The sequence below is a fragment of the Corapipo altera genome, unplaced genomic scaffold (assembly GCF_003945725.1).
Source record: "Corapipo altera isolate COAL_440 unplaced genomic scaffold, ASM394572v1 60094, whole genome shotgun sequence".
NCBI lineage: Eukaryota > Metazoa > Chordata > Aves > Passeriformes > Pipridae > Corapipo > Corapipo altera.
The window spans coordinates 73,127-94,758 of NW_020885123.1; the positions used below are offsets into that span (position 1 = coordinate 73,127).

General features: G+C 40.8%; 1 protein-coding gene across 1 annotated transcript in view; it reads right to left on the reverse strand.

Annotated features, from left to right (window-relative positions):
• Nucleotides 1–21,632, reverse strand: part of LOC113960424 (5'-AMP-activated protein kinase catalytic subunit alpha-1-like) — a 28,689-nt gene that overhangs the window by 6,296 nt on the left and 761 nt on the right. Inside the window, exons 2-6 of the mRNA XM_027669987.1 lie at nt 7,856–7,997; nt 4,566–4,659; nt 3,950–4,094; nt 2,276–2,363; nt 1,190–1,414 (exon numbers count right to left, since the gene is read on the reverse strand). Coding sequence (XP_027525788.1) covers nt 1,190–1,414; nt 2,276–2,363; nt 3,950–4,094; nt 4,566–4,659; nt 7,856–7,997 — 694 coding nt within the window. The remainder of the gene's footprint in view (nt 1–1,189; nt 1,415–2,275; nt 2,364–3,949; nt 4,095–4,565; nt 4,660–7,855; nt 7,998–21,632) is intronic.

Consider the following 21,632-nt stretch of genomic DNA (forward strand, 5'->3'; position numbering starts at 1 on the left):
TGAAGGGGCCTACAGGGTAGCCAGAGAGGGACTCTTCATCAAGAACTGTAGTGACAGGACAAGGAGTAATGGGTACAAATTGAAAGAGGAGAAATTTAGGTTATATATTAGGAAGAAATTCTTTACTATGAGGGTGGCGAGACACTGGAACAGGTTGCCCAGGGAGGTGGTGGGTGCCCCAACCCTGACAGTGCTCAAGGCCAGGTTGGATAAGGCCTTGAGCAACCTGGTCTAGTAGGAGGTGTCCCTGCCCATGGCAGGGGGGTTGGGACTAGATGATCTTTAAGGTCCCTTCTAACCCTTTAACATTCTATGATTCTATGAAAGTACTTCCCATTGTAATAAAGTAGTAAGGGATATATGTAACACATTTTTTATTTTACTGAAAGAACATGAACATTGCTAACTTGCTAACTTCGAACCCTAAAAGAGGAAGCATTTTCACTAAGGTAGTATTTCAGAGTTCTCTCCTTAGAGTTTCTTACAAAGAAAACAGGAAAACCTAACTATGCTACTGCATGAAGGACAGCTTTATAAGCTACCTGTTTTTTTTAATTCTACCCACTGTGCATTTGTCAAAGTGGTCACCCCCTCCAGAATCCTATCTTGAAATCTGGAGTCCATGATGGTTTTCTGTAGCTACAAGCTTAAACTTGTCAGTTTTCTACATACTAATTGTCACTCATGCACAGGTTCATGTCAGGGTTTTGAAGCTAGAATAGAATGCCATCTTATACATGGAATATTCAGTCTCAGATTATTTTGCTGAGTCTGCAGAAATATGAATAAAAGTGATAGTTATCAGGTTAAAGAGTCATAACTTCTCCTCAGACATTTACAGTACAAAGCAGCAGTTCTTAACAGCAAATAATTTTCTTGCCCAGAGAAGTCAATACAGTTTTTGCAAACCATTCTGCAGGTAAACAGGCTTGCTTTAGCAGTCTTAAATCTAGAATTTCTCAGAATGTTTATATGTAACATATATATTTGTTTTACTGTGACCTCCAATAGATACTACATTGGTCACAGGAGATCAGAGCCAGAGCTAAAGTCAAACAACCAGAAGTTGAATTTTTCATCTTAGACTATAAAACAGGGACAAGCTATATGAATGATTTCTTTGTTCTGCATATTTTCACTAAAATTACCATTCCAGTATCCTGTGATCAGACATCAGTTAATGTTTTACCTAATGTTTCTGATTGTTGCTCTCTTCATTGGATCTACTTGCAGCATGTGTTTCAGAAGACTAGATACAGATGGATTCAGGTATTGAGGGGTATAAAAGATACCATCACATATCTTCTTAAAAAGGGTCGGCACATGATCATCATCAAATGGAAGTGTTCCACATAACAAGGCATAGAGAATAACCCCACTGCTCCAAATATCTACTTCTGGACCTGCATATAATCTGGGAAAAAGGTAACTATTAGCAATTTGTGCTTAACACATTTAATTAGGTTTTTTTTTCTACATTCTTACATTGTATCGCGTTAATTAAGAGTGTGTGAACTTTGGACAACTTATCTGCAATTACTATACCATTTCAGTGCTATGCTTTGAACTCTAGTGTCCTTCCCCTTCAAATATGTAACAAGAGCTAGGGCAGAAGTACTTAGTTTTTCTCTCTATTGTATAAAAATAATCCACAGATACAATTTAAGACAATGGCAAACTGAAAGAAACTTGCACCTGCTACCAAGAAAGCTCATGTTATACTATCACTGTTTGAGTACAATCTATGTAGTCATCTAGCCTCCAAGTCTTGGAGGCTGTTTAAGACAAGTCCATATAGCAAAACTTGTCACATCTTCTATGCTACTGCCTGAATAAAACATACATTTGGCCTCCAATTAGCAAGAGATATTAGAGTGGGTAGCATAAAGCAGTATCACTGAATAAATTCAGACTGAATATCTATTCTGCAGCAGATATTTCACTGCTACTCAACTTCACAGTAGACTTTGCCTGTATTTCTATCTATACCTCTACTTCCAAGATCTGAGCTGTAAATGAGATTTTTAAACCAATTCAGGCACACTGCACACACTGGATTTGGGACATCACACACGACCTCCACCTTACAAAAACTATTCAAAGATAGTTCATTGAAGTTCTAAATGTTTATGAAAAATTATCAAGGCAATTAAGAGTTCAGTCCACAGTTTCTTAGCATCAAGCTTGTGAATTGCACTAGTTTTGAAGCCTTTAGAATTAAGCAGCAAAATGACTGAAGTACGTGCACATATGCATCCAATAGAAAAGAAACTACCTTCCTGAAATTACTTCTGGTGCAGCATAGTTAGGGGAACCACAGCTTGTTCTTAAAAATTCTCCATCTGACATCATATTTGATAGACCTGAAAGTATATAAGAGTAACTACTAAAGATTCAGAGAGCAAAGTAATTCACACTGCATATACCACCTAGAACAAATTACTAGTAATTCAAATTAGAAAGTTAACTAATTTATCTCAGTAAGAAGGCAGCATTGTTTGGAATTATTGAGATTTTTATATGAGAATGCTACATGATCGTGCATTTAGTTTACCAGAAACTTGAGTAACATCAATCCGTTATTGCACACAACCTAGGAATGTTCTAAAACATATTAATTCCAAGACAAAAACCAACCCATTCTCGATTACACAAGCATGATAGAGAACAAAGCTGCTCTAAGGGAGAGAGGAGCATAGCAACATAGGATTTTGGTCATTAACAAGAAAGCGTCTTAAAAACCATATTCACTTCTAAATGCCAAAGTGGAAGATGCTACCACAGAATTGTCTAAAATTGTTTAAGAGGTTATATAGAATAAGGGAACTGAGGAGTGCATACAGCTTCACCACAATTTAGACACCGACACTGCTTCAACAGGTTTTTGAAACACTGCAGTTTAAAAATCAAGCTATAGTGTAAGTATAGCCTTTAGAACTAGGCCATCCTCATCCACCAGCCTTTAGCATATCCTATGATCAGTAAAGAATTACCACTTCTAGAATAGCTGTGGAAAATATCTTCTAGTTTCCTCCGTGAGGGCTGCATAATCAAAATCAGTACAGGTCAGAGAACTCAGACAGAAATTATGCCCTTTTACTGGGGGGGAAGAATACGAAAGAACACAGTTTGGCTAGTTTTCATACTTGCACTCATATACTTGAACACTATCCTTTTAAAATATATTTAGAAGACTCAGCATTACCTAGCATCTTTCAGAGACCTCCAAGTGCTTTACAAGGGCAAGTATTTTCTACTATACCTACAAGAGTATGAATACCTTACTATGCTTATATGGTCAGGTTTCCCGATTCAGACAGTTCGAAGAACTAGCTACCAGTCTTTGCAGTAGCTGTGTTAAACAGCTAGTATAAACAATTAAGCTTTCTCATTAGTTAGGCAGCTATATAGCTAAAAGCACAGGAGTTTGCAAAATTGTTATGTTACCTTTTATGTTTTAATTACACTTTTCAATCACATCTTTTGAGTTTTCAAAGTGAATTTAGAGCAGTTTCTCATGAGAAGTAGTGTATTTTACTAGAGCAATGTGGCTCTTAAATATGATGAACTTTCCTTGCACTGTACTTACAAGAGAGCTAAGCATCTGCATTTTACAGATAAAGAAACAGACAATATGAGAGTCAGTTTTGAAGTAGCAAGGTGGGGAACTAAGTCTATTTAGAATTATTTGAGAAAATATTAAGCAAGACCAAACAAGACAGTTCACAACTTCACCCAGTCACAGAAAATACCCGACTTGAAGAGAAAGTTTTAAAGGAAAATAAATTTGACACGTGCAAGAACATAATTTTGGTTTACATTGAGATTTTCTTGTATTATGTCCTACCACCAGGATATTCAAATATACACACTTTATTATTTCCCATAGTAATTAACAGGATCTAAATAAAAACAGAAATGTGATCAGATATAAAATAGCAATGCTTACCAAAGTCAGCTATCTTGGCATTCATGTGTGCATCAAGCAGCACATTTTCAGGCTTCAGATCTCTATGTACTACCATATGCCTGTGACAGTAATCCACACCAGAAAGGATTTGTTGGAACAGACGTCTACTTTCCTTCTCATCAAGCTAAGACAAACAAAGGTTTTAAACAATTTTGAGACAGTGGAGGGATAACTTGGTTTTCCTCTATATGAATTAAAGGAAACCTTCCCATGACTGAAAGTTATCATTTATAGTTTTGATACTTTATACAGCAGATGATCAGTACTTATAGCAGAAAGCTTCATAGCTTACATCATTTTGTTTGTACCTGTCACAAATCCAGTTTGTACACAGTAATTGTAAATTAACATATCAGTATCATTTATTTTTCAGTAGAGTGGAAAAATGCTACAAAATCATACATAAAGATCTGAAACATGTTAACATAGAACTGTTTTTAGTTTCAAAACAAGATGTAGTCATAAAGTATATTTTAATTGCTAACCGCAAAATTAATGCTGAATACATAAGAAACAAACCTTCATTTAACAGGAAGGTTGCAAAAGCAATAACAGAATGCAAGTCATTGATTTGTAGAGTTGGACTACTTCTTACCCTTCCATTTTTACAGATATAATCAAACAGTTCTCCTCCTGAAACATATTCCATCACCATGAAAATGTCAGTTGGTGTACTGATGACCTGGTACCTGATAAGAATAAGTATCTGTTAGTCTGTGCACTCAGTTAAAGTAGCTAGTTACATTTAGTTAAAAGCAAAGTTGTGCAAAGAGTCAGATAAAAGTATATTTAAAAAAAATTAACAGCTCATTTACAGCTACTGGAATGATAATATTTTTCAGAAGCTATTTCCTCTCCTTTTACTATGTGATGCCATCATTGCCAAGACTAGCAGGGAATTTGTATTTCCCACCAGGAAGATGGGTCTTTGTACTTTCAGAGGACTATTCTCAGTCCAAATTGTTTCTGTGAAGCCATATACAGTACTGCCTCACAGACATTTTAGTGCAGTGAGGAAGGAATTCAAAAGGACTTTGCTAGTGTCTCAAAAGCACACCCCCTTCAACAAGCAAAAAAACCTTGCCTTGTCATAAATAAAAAAAGTGTGCTTCAAGAACTGAAAAAATATTCATGATGATGAGCAATTATCTTTTACAAAGAGACCTAAATTTGTCATTAGTATTTAAGAGTATTAACACCCTGGTTATTATATTTTTATCACTATACTTTAAGGTTAGTTTTGAGGTTTTGAAAAAACTAGGTTATGTTCAAACTCCCCACTTAAGAGATTGATATGTTTTTTACATATCCTTACCTAAAGGTTGTTTAATTTTTCCCCCCTTACAGCAGTCAGAAGTGATCAATTTTTAACATAACAAGAAAATGCACACTGGTAAACCTTCAGTCAAAAATTCAGATACTATATTAAGAAGACAGGAGGTAGCAATTGGATGAAAATGAATGTTCCAAGGTACTACACTTAAGCATACAAATATCCCAATCGTAAAAAAATAATTGAATTCACACACACTACAGAACTGAAATGTTCTTCAAAATGTTGATTCTTAAGACAAGGGGGAAAAAAAGACACTAGCTTACAAAGACAAGTTTTTCTTGACAGCAATGAGTTCAGTCTATTCAGGTGAATGTATGTGTGCACATATATATGTGTGTGTATGTATCTATTTAAACAGCTTAGTATCGTAGTGTAACTGCCTCAGAATAGTATTCAGGTTATTTTCAAAGTTAACTTTACCTAACATCTTATAGTCCAAGATGCTTTACCTTTACTAATTTTCTCTCAAATACCTTGGTTGAAAGTATGTCATGTATTTAGACATGAACATTCTGAAGTTGTCACTAAGACACTACAGAAATAATCCAAAAGTTACAGTGCAACCTCATTTTTAACACCCTTACTGTTAATGACCTTTCCCATAGTTGTGAAATCACCAAGCTTCAGGCAAACATGAGCAACAGTTTATATTTTAGATCTTCACAGTGATTTTCCATCCTCTGGATGGTGAGATAATGAACAATGTTGGAAGATAAACCTCTTAGCATCACTGAAAAGAACGAGTCATTCTGCACCTCATGTTTTCAGCATCTTGGAAGACTCAATCATGCTTCTCTATAGTCAGTTCATTTTTCTAGTTATGGAAAAGTAGGTAGTGAAATAGTTACATATCTATAATATAAGTAAGGTCATCAAACCACACAGCACAGATGAACAGAATGCACAAAGAGGTAATTTATATAGGAAAATAAGATGCATTATATTGCTAGAGGTCAAAAACCACAAAAGGAGATGCTCCAAAGGTTTTTATTTAAAGTATGGTATAAAAAGAAAATCTTATTGAGACAGACTTGCAACTGTATATATTGTTAAAGCATTGTATGAAAATTTTAATAAAGCACAATGTTCCAAATTAGACATTGTCTAATTTGTAATATTCAGCTGAAATAATCTGATTACCTTTATGCCAAATATCTTGAGTTGCTACCTAGCAGTTTCCCAATCCAGCTAATAGCACAAGCAGCATGATCCAAAGTCACCAGCAAGTCTACCTACACAACAGTATCAATTATAACTCAAATGCTATTTACATTCAGGTTAATAACCCTTCTGTTTTGGAAATGTAGGCTGAACAACTAAAAAGTTAGCGATCCATCAATTTTTCCATCATCTCCTTCATCTTGTCCTTTCACTCAACATGCAGAAGTGAAAATTCGTCCCATAATTCCCCGAGAAAGAAATTGCAACCTAAAACCTGTTAAGCTGACTTAAAGGTTCAGCAGCACCAGAAGCACACATTCCTGTTCCACCCCAAATATCTCAATTGGTACGCTAATACTTCCTATTTTGTTTTAGCTACAGGTATGTACTTTGGACTCATTCATGAATTCTAACTGGCAGCACTAGCAGCTCTGCAGCCAGACAAATCAGCTCAATAGTCTTCTGAAAACTGACCCACTGAAGAAGTCAGTGTGATCTGACACAATCCAATTTAGCTCCAGTATAAATGCTGTTGCCAAATGAGTGCATAGGGATGGCATATGTCAGTGAAAGCACGGTCTTAAGAAAAGACTCTGACAATAAAGAAAACCTAAACTCCAACACCACAATTAACAGCGAAAGTCACCCACATTCTAGATGTGCCCTGCTAGATGTGCAGGTTGACTTTATAGGAAAAGTAAAAAAGTCAATAGCATTTATAGTTTATTTCCTCAGACCAGATACAAGGCGTCTACTCTGGGACATATTTAATTGTACTCTAAACTCTGCTGATGAGCTACTGATCAAACAGATGTAAATAGGTACACTGTAAATATCAGATTTATTTAGTTAAGCGGTAACAACTATATTGAAGACCTCTGAAATATGAGATTGCATTTAACAGACTGCACATCTTTCAGAAAAACCTTGCAGAGCATCATCTACATAGGAAAAACAGGGCACTGACCAACACATCACTAAAAATATTTTGAGTAAAGAAAATACAATAAATTTACTATAGAACTACCCTTTACAATCTTGTTCTGAAGTCAGTTTCTAAGCAGAAAGAAAGATCAAACATAACCAGAAAAAAGAAAATGGAAGCAGCAGCTAAAAAAACTGAGATGGATGTTACTATAAGCTGCTACCTTCTATATACCTGCCCAAAGAATTTGTAAGTCAAGATCTAATGGAAGACCTCTGCCCTGCAGAAAAATCAGTTTTGTGAAAATCCATTACAAAGTACACCAAAAATGGTTACATAGTTGAAAACTGGTTACTTTCCTAAAAATATACTGCTAATAACATTGCTCTTTAAACATGTTTCAGATCAGTGAGAGCAAGGGATTACTGTTTAAATAGATTTGATTATAGCAAGCAAAACTTACAGCTTAATTATATGAGGATGTCTGAAGAGTTTGAGGTTCTGGATCTCCCTGCGGATTTTTCCTACAACATCAAGGCTGCGAATCTTCTGTCGATTTAGGATCTTCACTGCAACTTTATGCCCAGTTAATTCATGTTTACCAACTGCAAGAAACAAGGTCAAGAAATACCATAGTTAAGATGTAAGAATTCCACATTATCCCCATTATCTGGTAGAAAACCAGATGGCATGTCATTTCTTCTACTCTAATTTCTCCCACAATTCTATCATTAGAAGATGAACTGGATATGTAGGAACAAACCTTAAATCTAACCCTCAGAAGTCTTGCAGCATGACTATGTCTCCCAGGGGCTTGGGTAAGGGACATTACTGGAAAACTCTCCAGTCTATTAAGGCCCTCTGATTACTATCTGTTATTGGTTCTCAAACTGGCAGTGACAAAATAATAAAGAGAAGTCCAAGGGCAAGCAAAAAAGACTTCAGGGCCCTGGAACGATTGGTAGAGGGATCAGGAGCACAGGTAGTGATTTCCTTGACCCTTTCAGTAACACAGAATAATATTGATAAGAATAGACAGATCCATCAGGTCAATGAGTGGCTCGGAGGTTGGTGTAATCAAAAATATTTGGGGTTTTTTGACCATGGGATGATCTACTCAACGTCTGGTCTACAGACACCTGATAGGATGCACCTATTTCAGAGGGGAAAAAGTTCTAGCACAGGAGTCAGCAGGGTTCGTTGATAGAGCTTTAAACTGGCTTGGAAGGGGGAAAGGGACAAAATCAGGCTTGCTGGTGATAAGCGATGGGATGGTGTGCCAAAACTTGAAGAAACCAGCATATATGGAATCCCTCAATCTGCCTCAAGAGGTGTTGTCTACAATGGATCACGCCTGAAATGTTTCTACACTAATGCCACAGCGTGAGGAACAAACAAGAGGAGTTCAAAGCTTTGGCCCAGTCACAGAGATTTGGTGTAATTGGCATAAGTAAAACCTGGTGGGATGAGACCTGTGACTGGAGTGCCCTGTTGGATGGTTACAGGCTCTTCAGGAGGGATGGGCAGGGCAGAAGAGGCAGAGGGGTGACACTATGTAATAGAAGGGTTAGAATGTCTGGAGCTCACAGTTGGCAACGGCACAGTTGGGAGCCTCTGGGTAAGAATCAAGGGGCAAACAAATAATGCAGATGTTACCGTGGGAGTCTGCTATAGACCTCCCAGCCAGGATGACAACGTTGATGAATTATTCTTTGAGGAACTAAGGGATACCACCAAATCAACTGTCCTTGTCCTTATGGGGGACTTCAACTTCCCAGAAATTAACTGGGAGCATCACACAGCTGGTACAACCCAGATCAGAAGATTCCTAAAAAATCTGAATGACAACTTTATGGAACAGGTCCTAAGGGAGCCGACTCAGAAAGATTCCCTCCTTGATCTGCTGCTTGTCAGTATGCAGAATGATGCTGCATTTTACCATAAGATGATTTCTCCCACTACTCTTTAGAAAAAGTGATGTTCACAGGTGTTTACTCTTCACATGATCAATAACTACAAAGCAGCCTAAAAGAACACCCAACTTAAACCAAATAAGGTAGACAGAGGGGTATTATAGAAATAGAGCAATAAGGTAGATTATTAGCCCTTCAAGCTAATTTTATTTGATGAAATATTAATAGGATTAATGTTTAATAACATGTTAAAATTATAAAAGTAGCTCCACCACAACAGCCCTTTTTGGCACCCATTGTAAGGGCATAAGGGGTTCAAGATAATGACAGATTTGATTGGGATGTACTAGACAGAATTTATAGCTGTTATTGCAGTTTAGCTAGTCATGAGCAGGTTCCTGCGCTTGCAGTGGGCTTGCTTACCTGACTATATATTAGAGTCTAGTACTCGTTAGTGGTCACTTTTCGCTTTCACTGCTCCTGTAGTGCTATGCTGCTCATTACCTCACTCTGCTGTGCCTGGGAGCATTCTGATAACAGCAATGGCTTGTGTGTTGATTACAGAATTCAATCCCGACAGGGTGTAGAATCCCAAAAGATAAGGGGCTAATGTGTATGTCTCAAACACCAATAGCCAGATGGCTGTAGAGCCAACCAAGGATTGTTGGTAATAACCAAGGATTCTTGTTAATAACACGCTGTGAGAAAGAACAAGATGTGGTTGGAGAAGGGGCCATGCAGAGGTAGGGCAGCACTTTTCTGGAACAAACATCCTTGTTCTAGTTCATGGAGATAAGCACAACACAGTAGAGTGCAAGTGCAGGAATGAGGTCAAGGAGTGGGCATGGGGGGGGAATCAAGACCACCAAAAACCCCTGAAGCCTCCGACCCATTTCCAGAAAGGCCTGAAAGAATGGATTGTGCATGTGGACTAATTTACGTAGAAAGAGAGAAACCTGTCTTTGGGGCAGGGAAATCTATCCATAAAAAGGTACCCCCCCTAAGCCTGGGGGATGCCCCCAGGGGCCTGGATATCCCATCACTTGGATCAACACTGGAACTAGGACTGGTGATCTTTTTCTCTCTTTCTTTCTCTCTCATCCTCTTTAATTCATCTCTTCCTGACATACCAATTTCCATGCCAAGTGTGTAATTTACTAAGAAAACTTTGTGAGTTTTTGCAATCCCTCTGACTTTTGTTGTTCCTTTCAATCATGAGCATTTACGAATCTTGGTTACTCCCTTCCCCTTAAGGGTGGAAGGCCACACAGGGTAGCAGTAACAAGAAGTATCAAAATACAGCTTTTGAGAGAGGCGCCTGCCTCACTAAAACCCTTGATTAGATCAGCAGTCACAAATGCTATGGGTGATGTAGGTGCCCTAGCAAATACCTTGAGGGAAATTGGGGCTGTAACTTTGGGACGATCTGTGCAGGTGGTGAATAAAGGAAAGCCAGCAAAACCAAAAGGAGTTACATCACAGATGATGATGAAACAAATGTGGAATGATTTCATACAAACCGGCATCCCATGATCAGAAATAAATGGGATTATAACATCAGAAATGTTCCGCCAACAGCAAAAGTTAGCACCTATGCAAAAAAACCAACCACCCCACTCCCACCCCCAACTGCCATCTCAAGGCAAAGCACTACCTGAAAAATGCCAAAATGGCAGAAATGAAGGTTTGGCAGGTGTAGCAGGATCCTCTGCCTTGATAGGTCTTATTTGCTTTGGGCCTAAAATCCGGCCAGAGAAATGCAAACAATGCAAGTTGTCTGTGGTGAGTTACCAGTGGTGCCATGGTATTGCTTTTAGTGTTGAATTATGCTAAAAACCAGTCTGGTTCACCAAACTGCAAACACACATCCGCTTTTTTAAGCACGATTTGACAGATAAGCTGCTGGTTGGCCTGGAGATATGTAACTGGCAATCAAACATTTTATAAATATAAAAGCCCAGTCCAACTTTTATATGGCAGATTCTTCCACATACTTTTCTGAAGCGTGTGGAGCTTCTCCCATGAAGCAGGAACAGCTCTTCATGGTCAATCCGCAGGGCTTAAGTGAAGGAGAGAGATCTGCCCACGATCGTTGTGTGGTGAGTTACAACTATCTTTACTTAATGATTGTTTCTTTTTGCTAGTGTTGTGGTTTAGATTTTCTTACTGAATTTTTCCATGCCACCACACTGGGGTGCCGGCCACGGAGGAGCAGGGGGAGAAGATGGAGGTTCCCACAAGAACTGAGGCAGGATCCCTGGAACAAAATCCTGCAGGAACTGGGGGGAATAAAAAGGGCCAGCAGTTCCACTTTCGCTCTCTCGCTTCTGGGACGGAACCTGGGAGGTCCCTGACTGACGTCACCCCTGCACTTTCGCTGCCAGTCGCCCAAGTCGAGGCACCCGTCCCATGCTCCAGGCACGAGCGCTGATCCGCATACCAGTGCTTCCCCTGCCAGCACAGCCATCACTTCTGCCACTTTTCGACTGCCGGCACAGCCACTGTTGCCCTCTGACCGCCGGCGTAGCCACCACTTCTGCCAGCTGCCCAACTGCTGCTGCCTTTCAACTGCCACCACTTTTCGACCACCAGTGCAGCCACTGCCTTTGCCAGTTGCCCAATCGCCATCGCAGTTGCCAGCTTCCCACCACCACCGCCACTGTTGTCGCTTCCATGTGGCAGTTGCCCCACCACCATTGTTGTTGCTCGCACGGCCACATTTCTGCCCAGGCTACAGTGGAACCACGTGACCGCATCAAGACTGCATTGCTGCCTTGGTGGTGCAGAGGTGAAAGAGTGATTTTTGGGTGACATTTTCTCTGTTATTGTTTGGTTGTTGTTTTGTTCTCCATTTTTGGTAAAACTTATTCGTTTCTACAGTTTACTCGAACGCCTCATAATTTCAAATTTTTGTAATTTGGAGAGAGAGGTTTCTATTCCATCGGAGGTCTCGCCTCCTGGGACACACTGTCTATAAACCAAGACAGCTAGCTTTGATACAATTGCTTTAATATAATTGCTTTGCCATAGTGCACTATACTGTGGGAGGCAATTGAGAGCTGTGGACAGCTTGGGCCCTGAATTTGAGTGGTTGCAGCTGTGAAGTTGTGAAGGAATGTTAACAATGAAGATGAGAAGCTGGACAGGGAGGATGGAGCTGCGGGGCAGCTGTGGTAGCCAGAGAGCCTGGACTGTTTGCTGAGTCACCCTGAGTTGCAGAAGCTATAAAGCAGCCAATCTTAAGATGTGTATGTAGTAAGGGCACCCATGGTGGTGAAACACGCTGGCTAGGGGAGACTATAAATTGGCCATGTTTGTATGAAATAAAGGCTTTCCTGTGTGAAATCCCAGTGTGGTGCTCATCCCGACAATGACACTATCTTACACTAAGTATACTACTAGTAGTTTTTAGCTTTTATACTGTGTAGTAAATAATTCTGATTAAGATCATTTTTCTGTTTATTTGCCTGTTCATTTGTCATAATAAATAATTCATTTTATATAAATATATCTGATTTTCCATCATTAAAACCTGTGGGACAAAGTAGTTCAATCACACCTCTATAATTCCTTAAATTCAAACCGTTGAGATGTAATCTGAGGCTGAGATTGGATCCAGCCACACCCAGGCTCCTCTCTGAGAAGGAGTTTAGAAAGCAAGGGGGTCCTTTCTGCACCTGGTAGCTCAACGAGAGGGCTTCTCTAATAAACTTTATCTAAGCCTTCCACTGTGTCATGGTTTGAGAACCCCAAAATCCAATTCCCTACTCCAAACCCCCTCCCTCATCTCAGCCCAGTGTGAGATGGTTTTCCAGACACCACACGAGACTCAAAATGGGGGAAAGGGATTATATATTACAATGACTGTACAAAATAAATGCTACAATACATTATATACAATCTTAGCTATCTCTACCATGACATAAAATTATTTACAATGGATCAAATCTCTTCTCCCTTCCAAATAAAAGTCCAGGAGGGAAGAAGGAAAAGATCCTTTCTGCTCTCAGAGCAGCAGTCTCTAAGGTAGCAGGTTCTGTCTCTCTCTTCCATGCAGCAGCTGTAGCTGGATCTGTGCCAGTACACACAAGAGGGTATCCAAGCCCCCTCGGCCACTCGTCTCCAAGCGAGGGTCTTATCTTCCGTGGGCTACGTTCACCCGGACAAGGTCGTCTCACCACGGTCATATCAACGAAGCTCAGGGGTCTTTGTGATGGTCCGTATCTTCAGGGGATTCAAGCCCCTTTGCAGAGCTCTGTGCTCTGTCTCAAGCAGCGGGGGGGGGCAAGGTCATCCCCCTCCACATTCCTTCTCGGAGCTTTTCAGCTCCTTTCTGCAGTGCTGTAGCACTTCAAGACTCTTTCAAGTAAGAGTTCATCATCCTCCTCTCTCTCGGAGGTCTCAGAGGGGTTTGGGGTTTTGTTTCAGTTCTTACCCCAACTTTCTCTCCCTCTCTGTAGAGCCTAATTCTCTCTCTGCTGCTGGCTCTCTCTCGGCTCTCTATTCCAGGAGTTCTCTCTGTGTTGCTGCATGCCTGTTGTTGCTGCTTGGTCTTATCTCTTCTGGCTCTCTGCCACTTTCTCCGTCCACTGCTGTTCTGCCGCCGCTTTTCAGTATCTCTTGCTGTGGCTCTCAATGGAGAAACATCCCCCGGCTCAGCTACAGACACTTAGCCCAGTCTTACACTGTTCCAAGTCCCTGCAGCCCCCAACCGGGGCTGGGGGGGCCAGAGCCCCCCAGGGGGCTCCTGCCCCTTCTCCTCGTGGCCTCAGAACATGGCTACCTCTCCAACAACAACTACCACTACCTTCTCTTCCGTTCTGCTTGTGATATGTTTATATTTTGCAAAAGCATTCATTGGTTCAACCAAACCCCAAGGGTCACCACCCCCTGGGGATTTACCATTTTATAATTTCAGGGGGAAAACTGTTTCCCCCCACCACACGCTGAAACAAGAAGCCAGGCCCAAAAGAGTTAACTGAGAAATCTGGGCCTGCTAAGGAGCTAACAACATATAAATGATCTGTGCTCCTTCTGTTCTACCTACTGACCAAAACTTAAAAGAATGGTAAAAGAAACATATAATAGGCCTAGAGGTAATAAATTAGGATGCAATAAGATAAAGTAGACATTTGAATAGGAGAAACAGGCCTGGAGCCAAGGCTTTCTCCAAGCTTCAGTGAGCGGGTTGAGAACAATAGAAAAGAAGGAAGGTCAAGCTGAGGAAGATGAGATTAAGCCCCCAGACCCACGGGAGGAAGAGTGGATGTACAACCAAAATTGAGGGTCAAGAGAAGCACCACCCCAAGCCCGACCTGAGATCCATCTATACTCCGCCTGTTATTAATATGTATAGATAGATGTTGTAATCACATGAATATGCATTTAATCATATATGAAAATTGTATAAAAACTACTGATTTTGTGTGAAACCTTGGAGCAAGTTCTTTGTGGTGCAAACCACACTTGCTCCCGGCACTGTCAATAAATACCTTTGCTGCTCAAAGATCCAAAAGACTGTGAGCAGTTCTTTATACTGGATTTTTCGGATTCACCACTCCTCCCCGCGACAGCAGGTTCCCCAAAATTGCCACCACTGTAGCCTCTTATTGTGAGAGGGAACCAATGTCCCTATGTTCCTTTAACTATAAAGTGGTGGTCTGGGGAGATATTACATATGTTAGCTCTGGTGAATACAGTAGCTGAGGTTACTGTATTATATAGTGATATTGCTAATAAAGAAGCCACTCCACAGATCTGTGGACTGAGGGGAAATCTAACCTCTGCCCTCCGAGCTAAGGTTACCTTAACAATAGGAAATGCCACTCCATTTACCACAACGATGTTAACTGCCCCAGTTAAAAAAATCTATCTTGGGTATTGATATGTTGGCAGGACGAACAGTTGAAACTTTAAACAGTCACTGTGCTGGTTTAAAGGTAAACCAGCAGGGGAAATGAACTCAACTCAAAAGAGAGATTATAAATCAGAATAATAATTTAATAAAATAATACAGTAAGTACAATTATACAGACAAACAATTGGTTTTAACCCACAAAGCCCAAATATATAACCCAGCACCCTGGGGCATGAACAGAGTGGTGTTCTTTGGCCCCCCTGAGTCCAAAGTAAAAGGAGAGGGAAAAACCTGTTGGTGAGAGTGCTGCTGCAGTCTGGTCAAGAGTGGTGGTTGCAGTCTGGTTGAGAGCAGTGATCTGCAGTCTTCCTCTGGATCCCACGAGTGGTTCCAAAAGTCCCAAGACTCCAAGATTATATATTCTCCAGTTCAGGCAGGAATGTTCAGTACTTCCCTCAGGGCGGGGGGCTTCCTTAATGGGCGTGAGGACAAAAACACCCTTCTATCTCGAAGGCCTCTTAGCACTTAGTTTGTAGCCTGATGAGTCAGGTTGCTCTGGGCAGAGGGTGCGAATAGTCTATTGACAGCAATTTCTGGGAAATGGCATGGAAGGCTATAGAATACACAGTTTTGGGTTACACCCATCCAGTGATGAACTGGGCCCAGCTGTTCTAACTAGGACAGTCACTTCTGCTTCGGGACTTTGCAAGTGGAATTTTTAAGAGTCTTGGGCTGATTCTCCAAGTGGGATCCTGTTGTGCTGCCTGTGCCTGCCAAAGTGGTAACTGCAAAACAATATCGTATTCCCTGGGGGAAAACAGAAAATTACTCAAACCATTCAGGCACTTCAACAAGTGGGAATTGTTAAGGAAACCATGACTACTTTTAACAATCCTATTTGGCAGCCTGTTAAAAAAACAGATGGCACTTGGAGAATGACTGTAGATTATAGAGAATTGAATAAAGTCATCTCCCCCTTGCAGTTACAGTGCCAGACATGGTTACCCTCATAGAAAAAATAAGCAAGTATTTACAACCCTGGAAGGTGGTGATAGATCTTGCTAATGCTTTCTGTTCTGTTGTCATTCACATTTATAAAGCATGTGCACGTAATTGTACTGTTTGTACTCAGCTACATTTAAGGACATTATATAGGACATGGGCAAAGATAAAACAGGGTCAGCGAGCCTCAAATATGTGGCAGGTCAATTACATTGCCCCCCTGCCCATGTCAAGAGGGTGGTGATATGTATTCACCACTGTGGATACAGCATCAGGACAATTTTTTTGCTAAACCCACCAAATATGCTAATCAACATAACACAATTAAAGTACTAGAACAACTCATTCTTCAATATGGACCTCGTCACCAAATGCAAAGTGACCAAGGGACACACTTTAGTGGACATAACTTCCAAGATTGGGCTGAAGGGATAGTGATAGATTGAATATTCCACATTGCCTACCACCTCCAAGCTAACAGTTTGACTGAAAGAATGAATGAAATGTTGAAGAAACAATTAAAAAAGCTAACCAGTACTAAAACTTTACAACAGTGGCATTCACATCTTACTAAAGCAGGGTTTTCTTGTTAAACAGCTGGAGTATTCATAATCAAACATCCTATGATCAGATCGCAACACATCCAGTACAAAACATGGCAGACTGAATTTCTTCCAGATGGTATCTCTCCCAAAATATTACCTAGAGGGCAAAGGAAATTGTTTACACCAGCAGATTGCATCGTGGAACTGCAACCTAATAGTCTAGACATGAAGATTCATAGAATAACCCCCCAGAATGTCATATGGTTCTGTACCCCAACTTCTCTTATTTTACATCCTCTGTTGATATCAGATTCTCAAGTTCTTGTATTTGGGGTATCTTCAATGAATAACTGTGCTTTTTCTAGAGGAGATAGCATTTGAACAGTGTTACTGGTGTCACAAACCCAACATCAAATTGAAACTCTTCAATCTGTATGGGCAATTACCCCACATCAGGTTATCAAACCCAGAGCAATAGTAGCTGAAGGAGCTGGAGCAACAGCATATGTATTACAGGAAGGAAATTACATTCCTGTTTTCCTCCCTTAACACAAGGTTGGTTCATCATGCTTTGTAGTCTTGTACTACAAGCACATGCACTGGATATATTTCTGTGAGATCAACATGCAAATACTTGGATTCAGTTGGCCTCTACTGTAACTAATTTGTCTGCCTTTTGTATTGAGGGAGGATAAACAGCTGCAGATCTCTTGAAAACATGTTTCATTGGTGCGCCAATCCCAATAGCTATATTACAGAATTATACCATGTAAGTGCTTTTGATATTAATGTTCCTCATTGTTATTCTTTCTGAGTAGGTAATGACTGTATGCCAAGGAACATTACAAAATCAGGTGGTGTAGAGAAGCAAGATTCAGGATGGGAACAGTTCCAGGCATGGAGAAAAGCATACAGCAATTGGCAGGACTTTCATATGGACTTTACTGTTATTATGTGGTTTCACTGTATCCATGCTACACAGTGCACAACTGCACATGCCCAGGCTTCCTCCTCCCCCTTTTGCCTGTGCCCTGTTCTGATTTGCTGCCCCGTTTGTCTGTCTGATAGCCCACCCTTTGTTCTGCCCCTTTTTCCCTGGCGGGAAGGTTTAAGAATCGAGCACACGCCTGAATAGAGAAGTCTGCTTGCACCCTTCCTCATGTCCTGTCCCTTCTTCCTTTCGGACTGCGACAACAAGGTGGTGGTGGACTGTCTCCTTCTTCAACACCATAAACACTGCTCCAATTTTGAAGGCATGTGTTGCTTCAATGTAACTGATGAATCAGCCACCATAGAGGACAACATTCAACATCTCCAGGACTTACTGCATCAAATGAAACAATCTACTGGTGGTGCTTGGTCAGCTGAATGGTTTAATTCCCTGGCAGGATGAGTGAGTGTAATGGATGAGAACTTAACTGAGAATTGACCCCTGCTCATGACTATGAGAAACATGATAAAGTATGTCTTTGATAAAGTGTATTCAATAAAGTATATAATTGTTATGACTATATGTTGGGAAAAGGTAGGAAACGTGTGCAGCTGTTCCATGACCTCCACATTTGGCCACGCCAGGGCACCTGGTCAATGCTCTAGGTATGGCCAACTTCAAGATCATGAGAAACTGCATGTCCACACGGATGGATAGTTACAGACCTGGCATAAAGCTGGTTTTGTTTCTAAGCGTATCAAAAGGGGGAACCCTCTTGTAGTCGATCTGAAGCCTCACCTATGGGTGGACATGTCATGTAGGAATTCTCCCAGTTACCAGAGACTCCTGGCTTCCCAGCTGAAGTGTGGGCCTGGATGTTGAGCATTAGGTGGTAAGTGGTGACATATTTCTTCTTAATCACTGTTCTCTCTCTATGCAGTAATGATTTGATGCAATGCTAATTTCCTTTTGTACTATATATATATCCCATTCATTTTACTGTGCTTGTTTAATAAACTGTTCATATTATACAATGACTAGTCTGCAGTTGCTTTGTTGAGTACCCTGCCTGTCTGCAAAACAGTGGGACACCTGATTCAAAGCACTATTGTGACCAACCTAGTGGCCTTCTATGATGGAGTGACTACATCAGTGGACAAGAGAAGGGCTACAGATGTCATTTATCTGGACTTCTGTAAAGCCTTTGACACAGTTCCCTAAAACATCCTTCTCTCCAAATTGTAGAGTGATGGATTTGATGGGGAGATGCATAAGAAAGTGGTTGGACGGTCACATCCAGAGGGTCGTGGTCAACAGCTCAGAGTCCCAATGGACATCAGTGACAAGTGGTGTCCCTCGGGGGTCTGTATTGGGACCAGTGTTTTTTAATATCTTCATTAATGACATAGACAAAGGGATCGAGTGCACCCTCAGCAAGTTTGCAGATGACACCAAGCTGAGTGGTGCAGTTGACAAACCTGAAGGACAGGATGCCATCCAGAGGGACCTGGACAAGTGCAAGAAGTGGGTCCATGGAAATCTCATGAGATTTAATAAGACCAAGTGCAAGGTGTGCACTTGCAGCCCAGAAAGCCAACCGTGTCCTGGGCTGCAGCAAAATACCATGGGCAGCAGGGCATGGGAGGTGATTCTGCCCTTCTGCTCTGCTCTCATGAGACCACACCTGCAGTGCTGCATCCAGCTCTGGGGTCCCCAGTACAGGAAGGACATCAACCTGTTGGAGCAAGAGGAGGCCACAAAGATGATTAGAGGGATAGAGCACCTCTCCTATGAGGAAGGGCTGAGAGAATTGAGATTGTTCAGCCTGGACAAGGGAAGGCTTTGGGGTGACCTAACTGTGGTCTTCCAGTACCTGAAGGAAGCCAACAAGAAAGATGGAGAAGGACTTTTTACAAGAGCATGTAGTGACAGGACAGGAGGGAATGGCTTCAAACTGAGAGTAGGTTTAGATTAGATATTAGGAAGAAATTCTTTACTGTGAGGGTGGTGAGACACTGGAACAGGTTGTCCAGAGAGGTTGTGGCATCCATCCCTGGAAATGTTCAAGGCCAGATTGGATGGGGCTTGGAGCAACCTGGTGTATTGAAAGGTGTCCCTGTCCACGGCAAGGGGGTTGGCACTAGATGGTCTTTAAGGTCCCTTCCAACCCAGAGCATTCTATGATTTTATGATTGTATGAATATGTTTATTCCTTTTTCTATATGGGTTTATTACATGCCCCTGTAAATGACATTACCCTACACCCAACAAGTTCAAATGGACACCTCCAGCTTTGCCAGCCCCAGTGGAAACTGTCCCTTGAGCAAGAGGGTGGAACGTGGAAAAATAACAGAAGATTGACAATGAGGATTGCAAACATGCTCAAGTGACCTGCAGTTGAGGTGTAGAAAAATACATATCATGTTAATTGTTGTTTAGCCTTGTGTGTTTGACAAATAGAACATCTGCATTTAGATAAAATAGGCCTGCGATAAACTTAAGAGGCACCCTACCAAACATGCTGATTCCTGCCCTGCAATAGGAAAGACCAAAGCACAGTGGTAAACTATGTCTGTGCAAATCCGTGATAAACAGGTGAAAACAGCAGGGTCAGTGATCCTCCAGCCTGGACTGAGCTCTGTGGTGCCTTCATCCCTGCTTGTGTGCCTCTGCCCAGGTGTTGCTTTGGGGATCTCCCAGTTGATGAGGTAATGAAAATAAATATACTCTTTGCACTTCAGCTGTGATTTTGTGGTTGTTCCTGCATCCTATCTATGCTGGCTCACACACTGCTCCCCATCGGCTGGGGATGGTGGAGTCACTTTATAAGCCGGCCCTGAAAAAAACCAACCAGGAGTCAACAGGCTTTAGTCTCAAGATATTCTTCTACTGCTTTCCTAGATAGTTTTAGAGTCAAATATATTCTTATCTTCTATAGCATGCCAGAAGTTAAGCAACTTCCAGGTATGATTTGGTTCTGCTATTATGCAGAACACTGTCCAGGACATCACTTTCAATTTCTAGAGAGGAAAATCTATGCTCTTCACTCACTTTCTTCAATCATACAAAGAGATGCTCCTAATCCAATGCTAATTCTGGGAGAAAGAATTTAAACTTAAAGGAGGAAAATTTGAAATGAAACATGGTAACAGACTGCTGAAACATTAGTCATTTCTTCAGAACACGCCAACAGTTGAAAGAGTTTGTACAAAGAATGTACAATAGAAACATCTACACTGAAAAAAAGATATCATGTTAAAAGACAGCTAACACATTGGATACAACAGGTTTTTTACTGGTTATACTAGGTACATGAACAATCCACTAGGTTAACTATAAAAAACCCCCACAAACTTATTTTAAGAATACAACCTGAATCTGGTCTAACTCATTTATGAAACAGTTTTCAATTTGCATACCCCAATATTTCAACAACTCTCACAAACAACACAACAGGAATAGTTTAAGATAATACAGAGTTTATTCACCTGTGCTGAATGGCATCAAGGGAGAGTTTAATTTCTATTTTATTTCTACTAGGCTTCAAGCTTACTGCAAGGCATCTGCACCCCTACTGGGAGAAGCTGTTTAAGTCTGTGCTGAAAAAGAGTCCCTTTGAAAATCACTGGTCAACCGTTTTTATCACAGTCTTTTCACATCTGTGTCAGCTGTGTTGCTAGTTAATCCAATAATCTCAGGCCCATCTTTTTATGCTTATTTCTCCCCTTATAGAGGGAGAAAGCTTGTCTTCCTTATAAGGGCATCAAGTATTAATATTTGTGCAGCAAAGCATACAGACAGCTCAAGAATTAAGACTGCCTACTTTCATTACATATCCGATGACGTTTTAAATAAATGCAGCATAATTAGCTTCCAAGAATTGTTTCCGTAAATACAGAAGAGAAAAATTTTGCTCCTCCAGCGATTATTTCCCATTGCAAGTCCCAATCCCCGAGAGGTCAACTAATACAACTCCCCTTTCCTGAAAAACG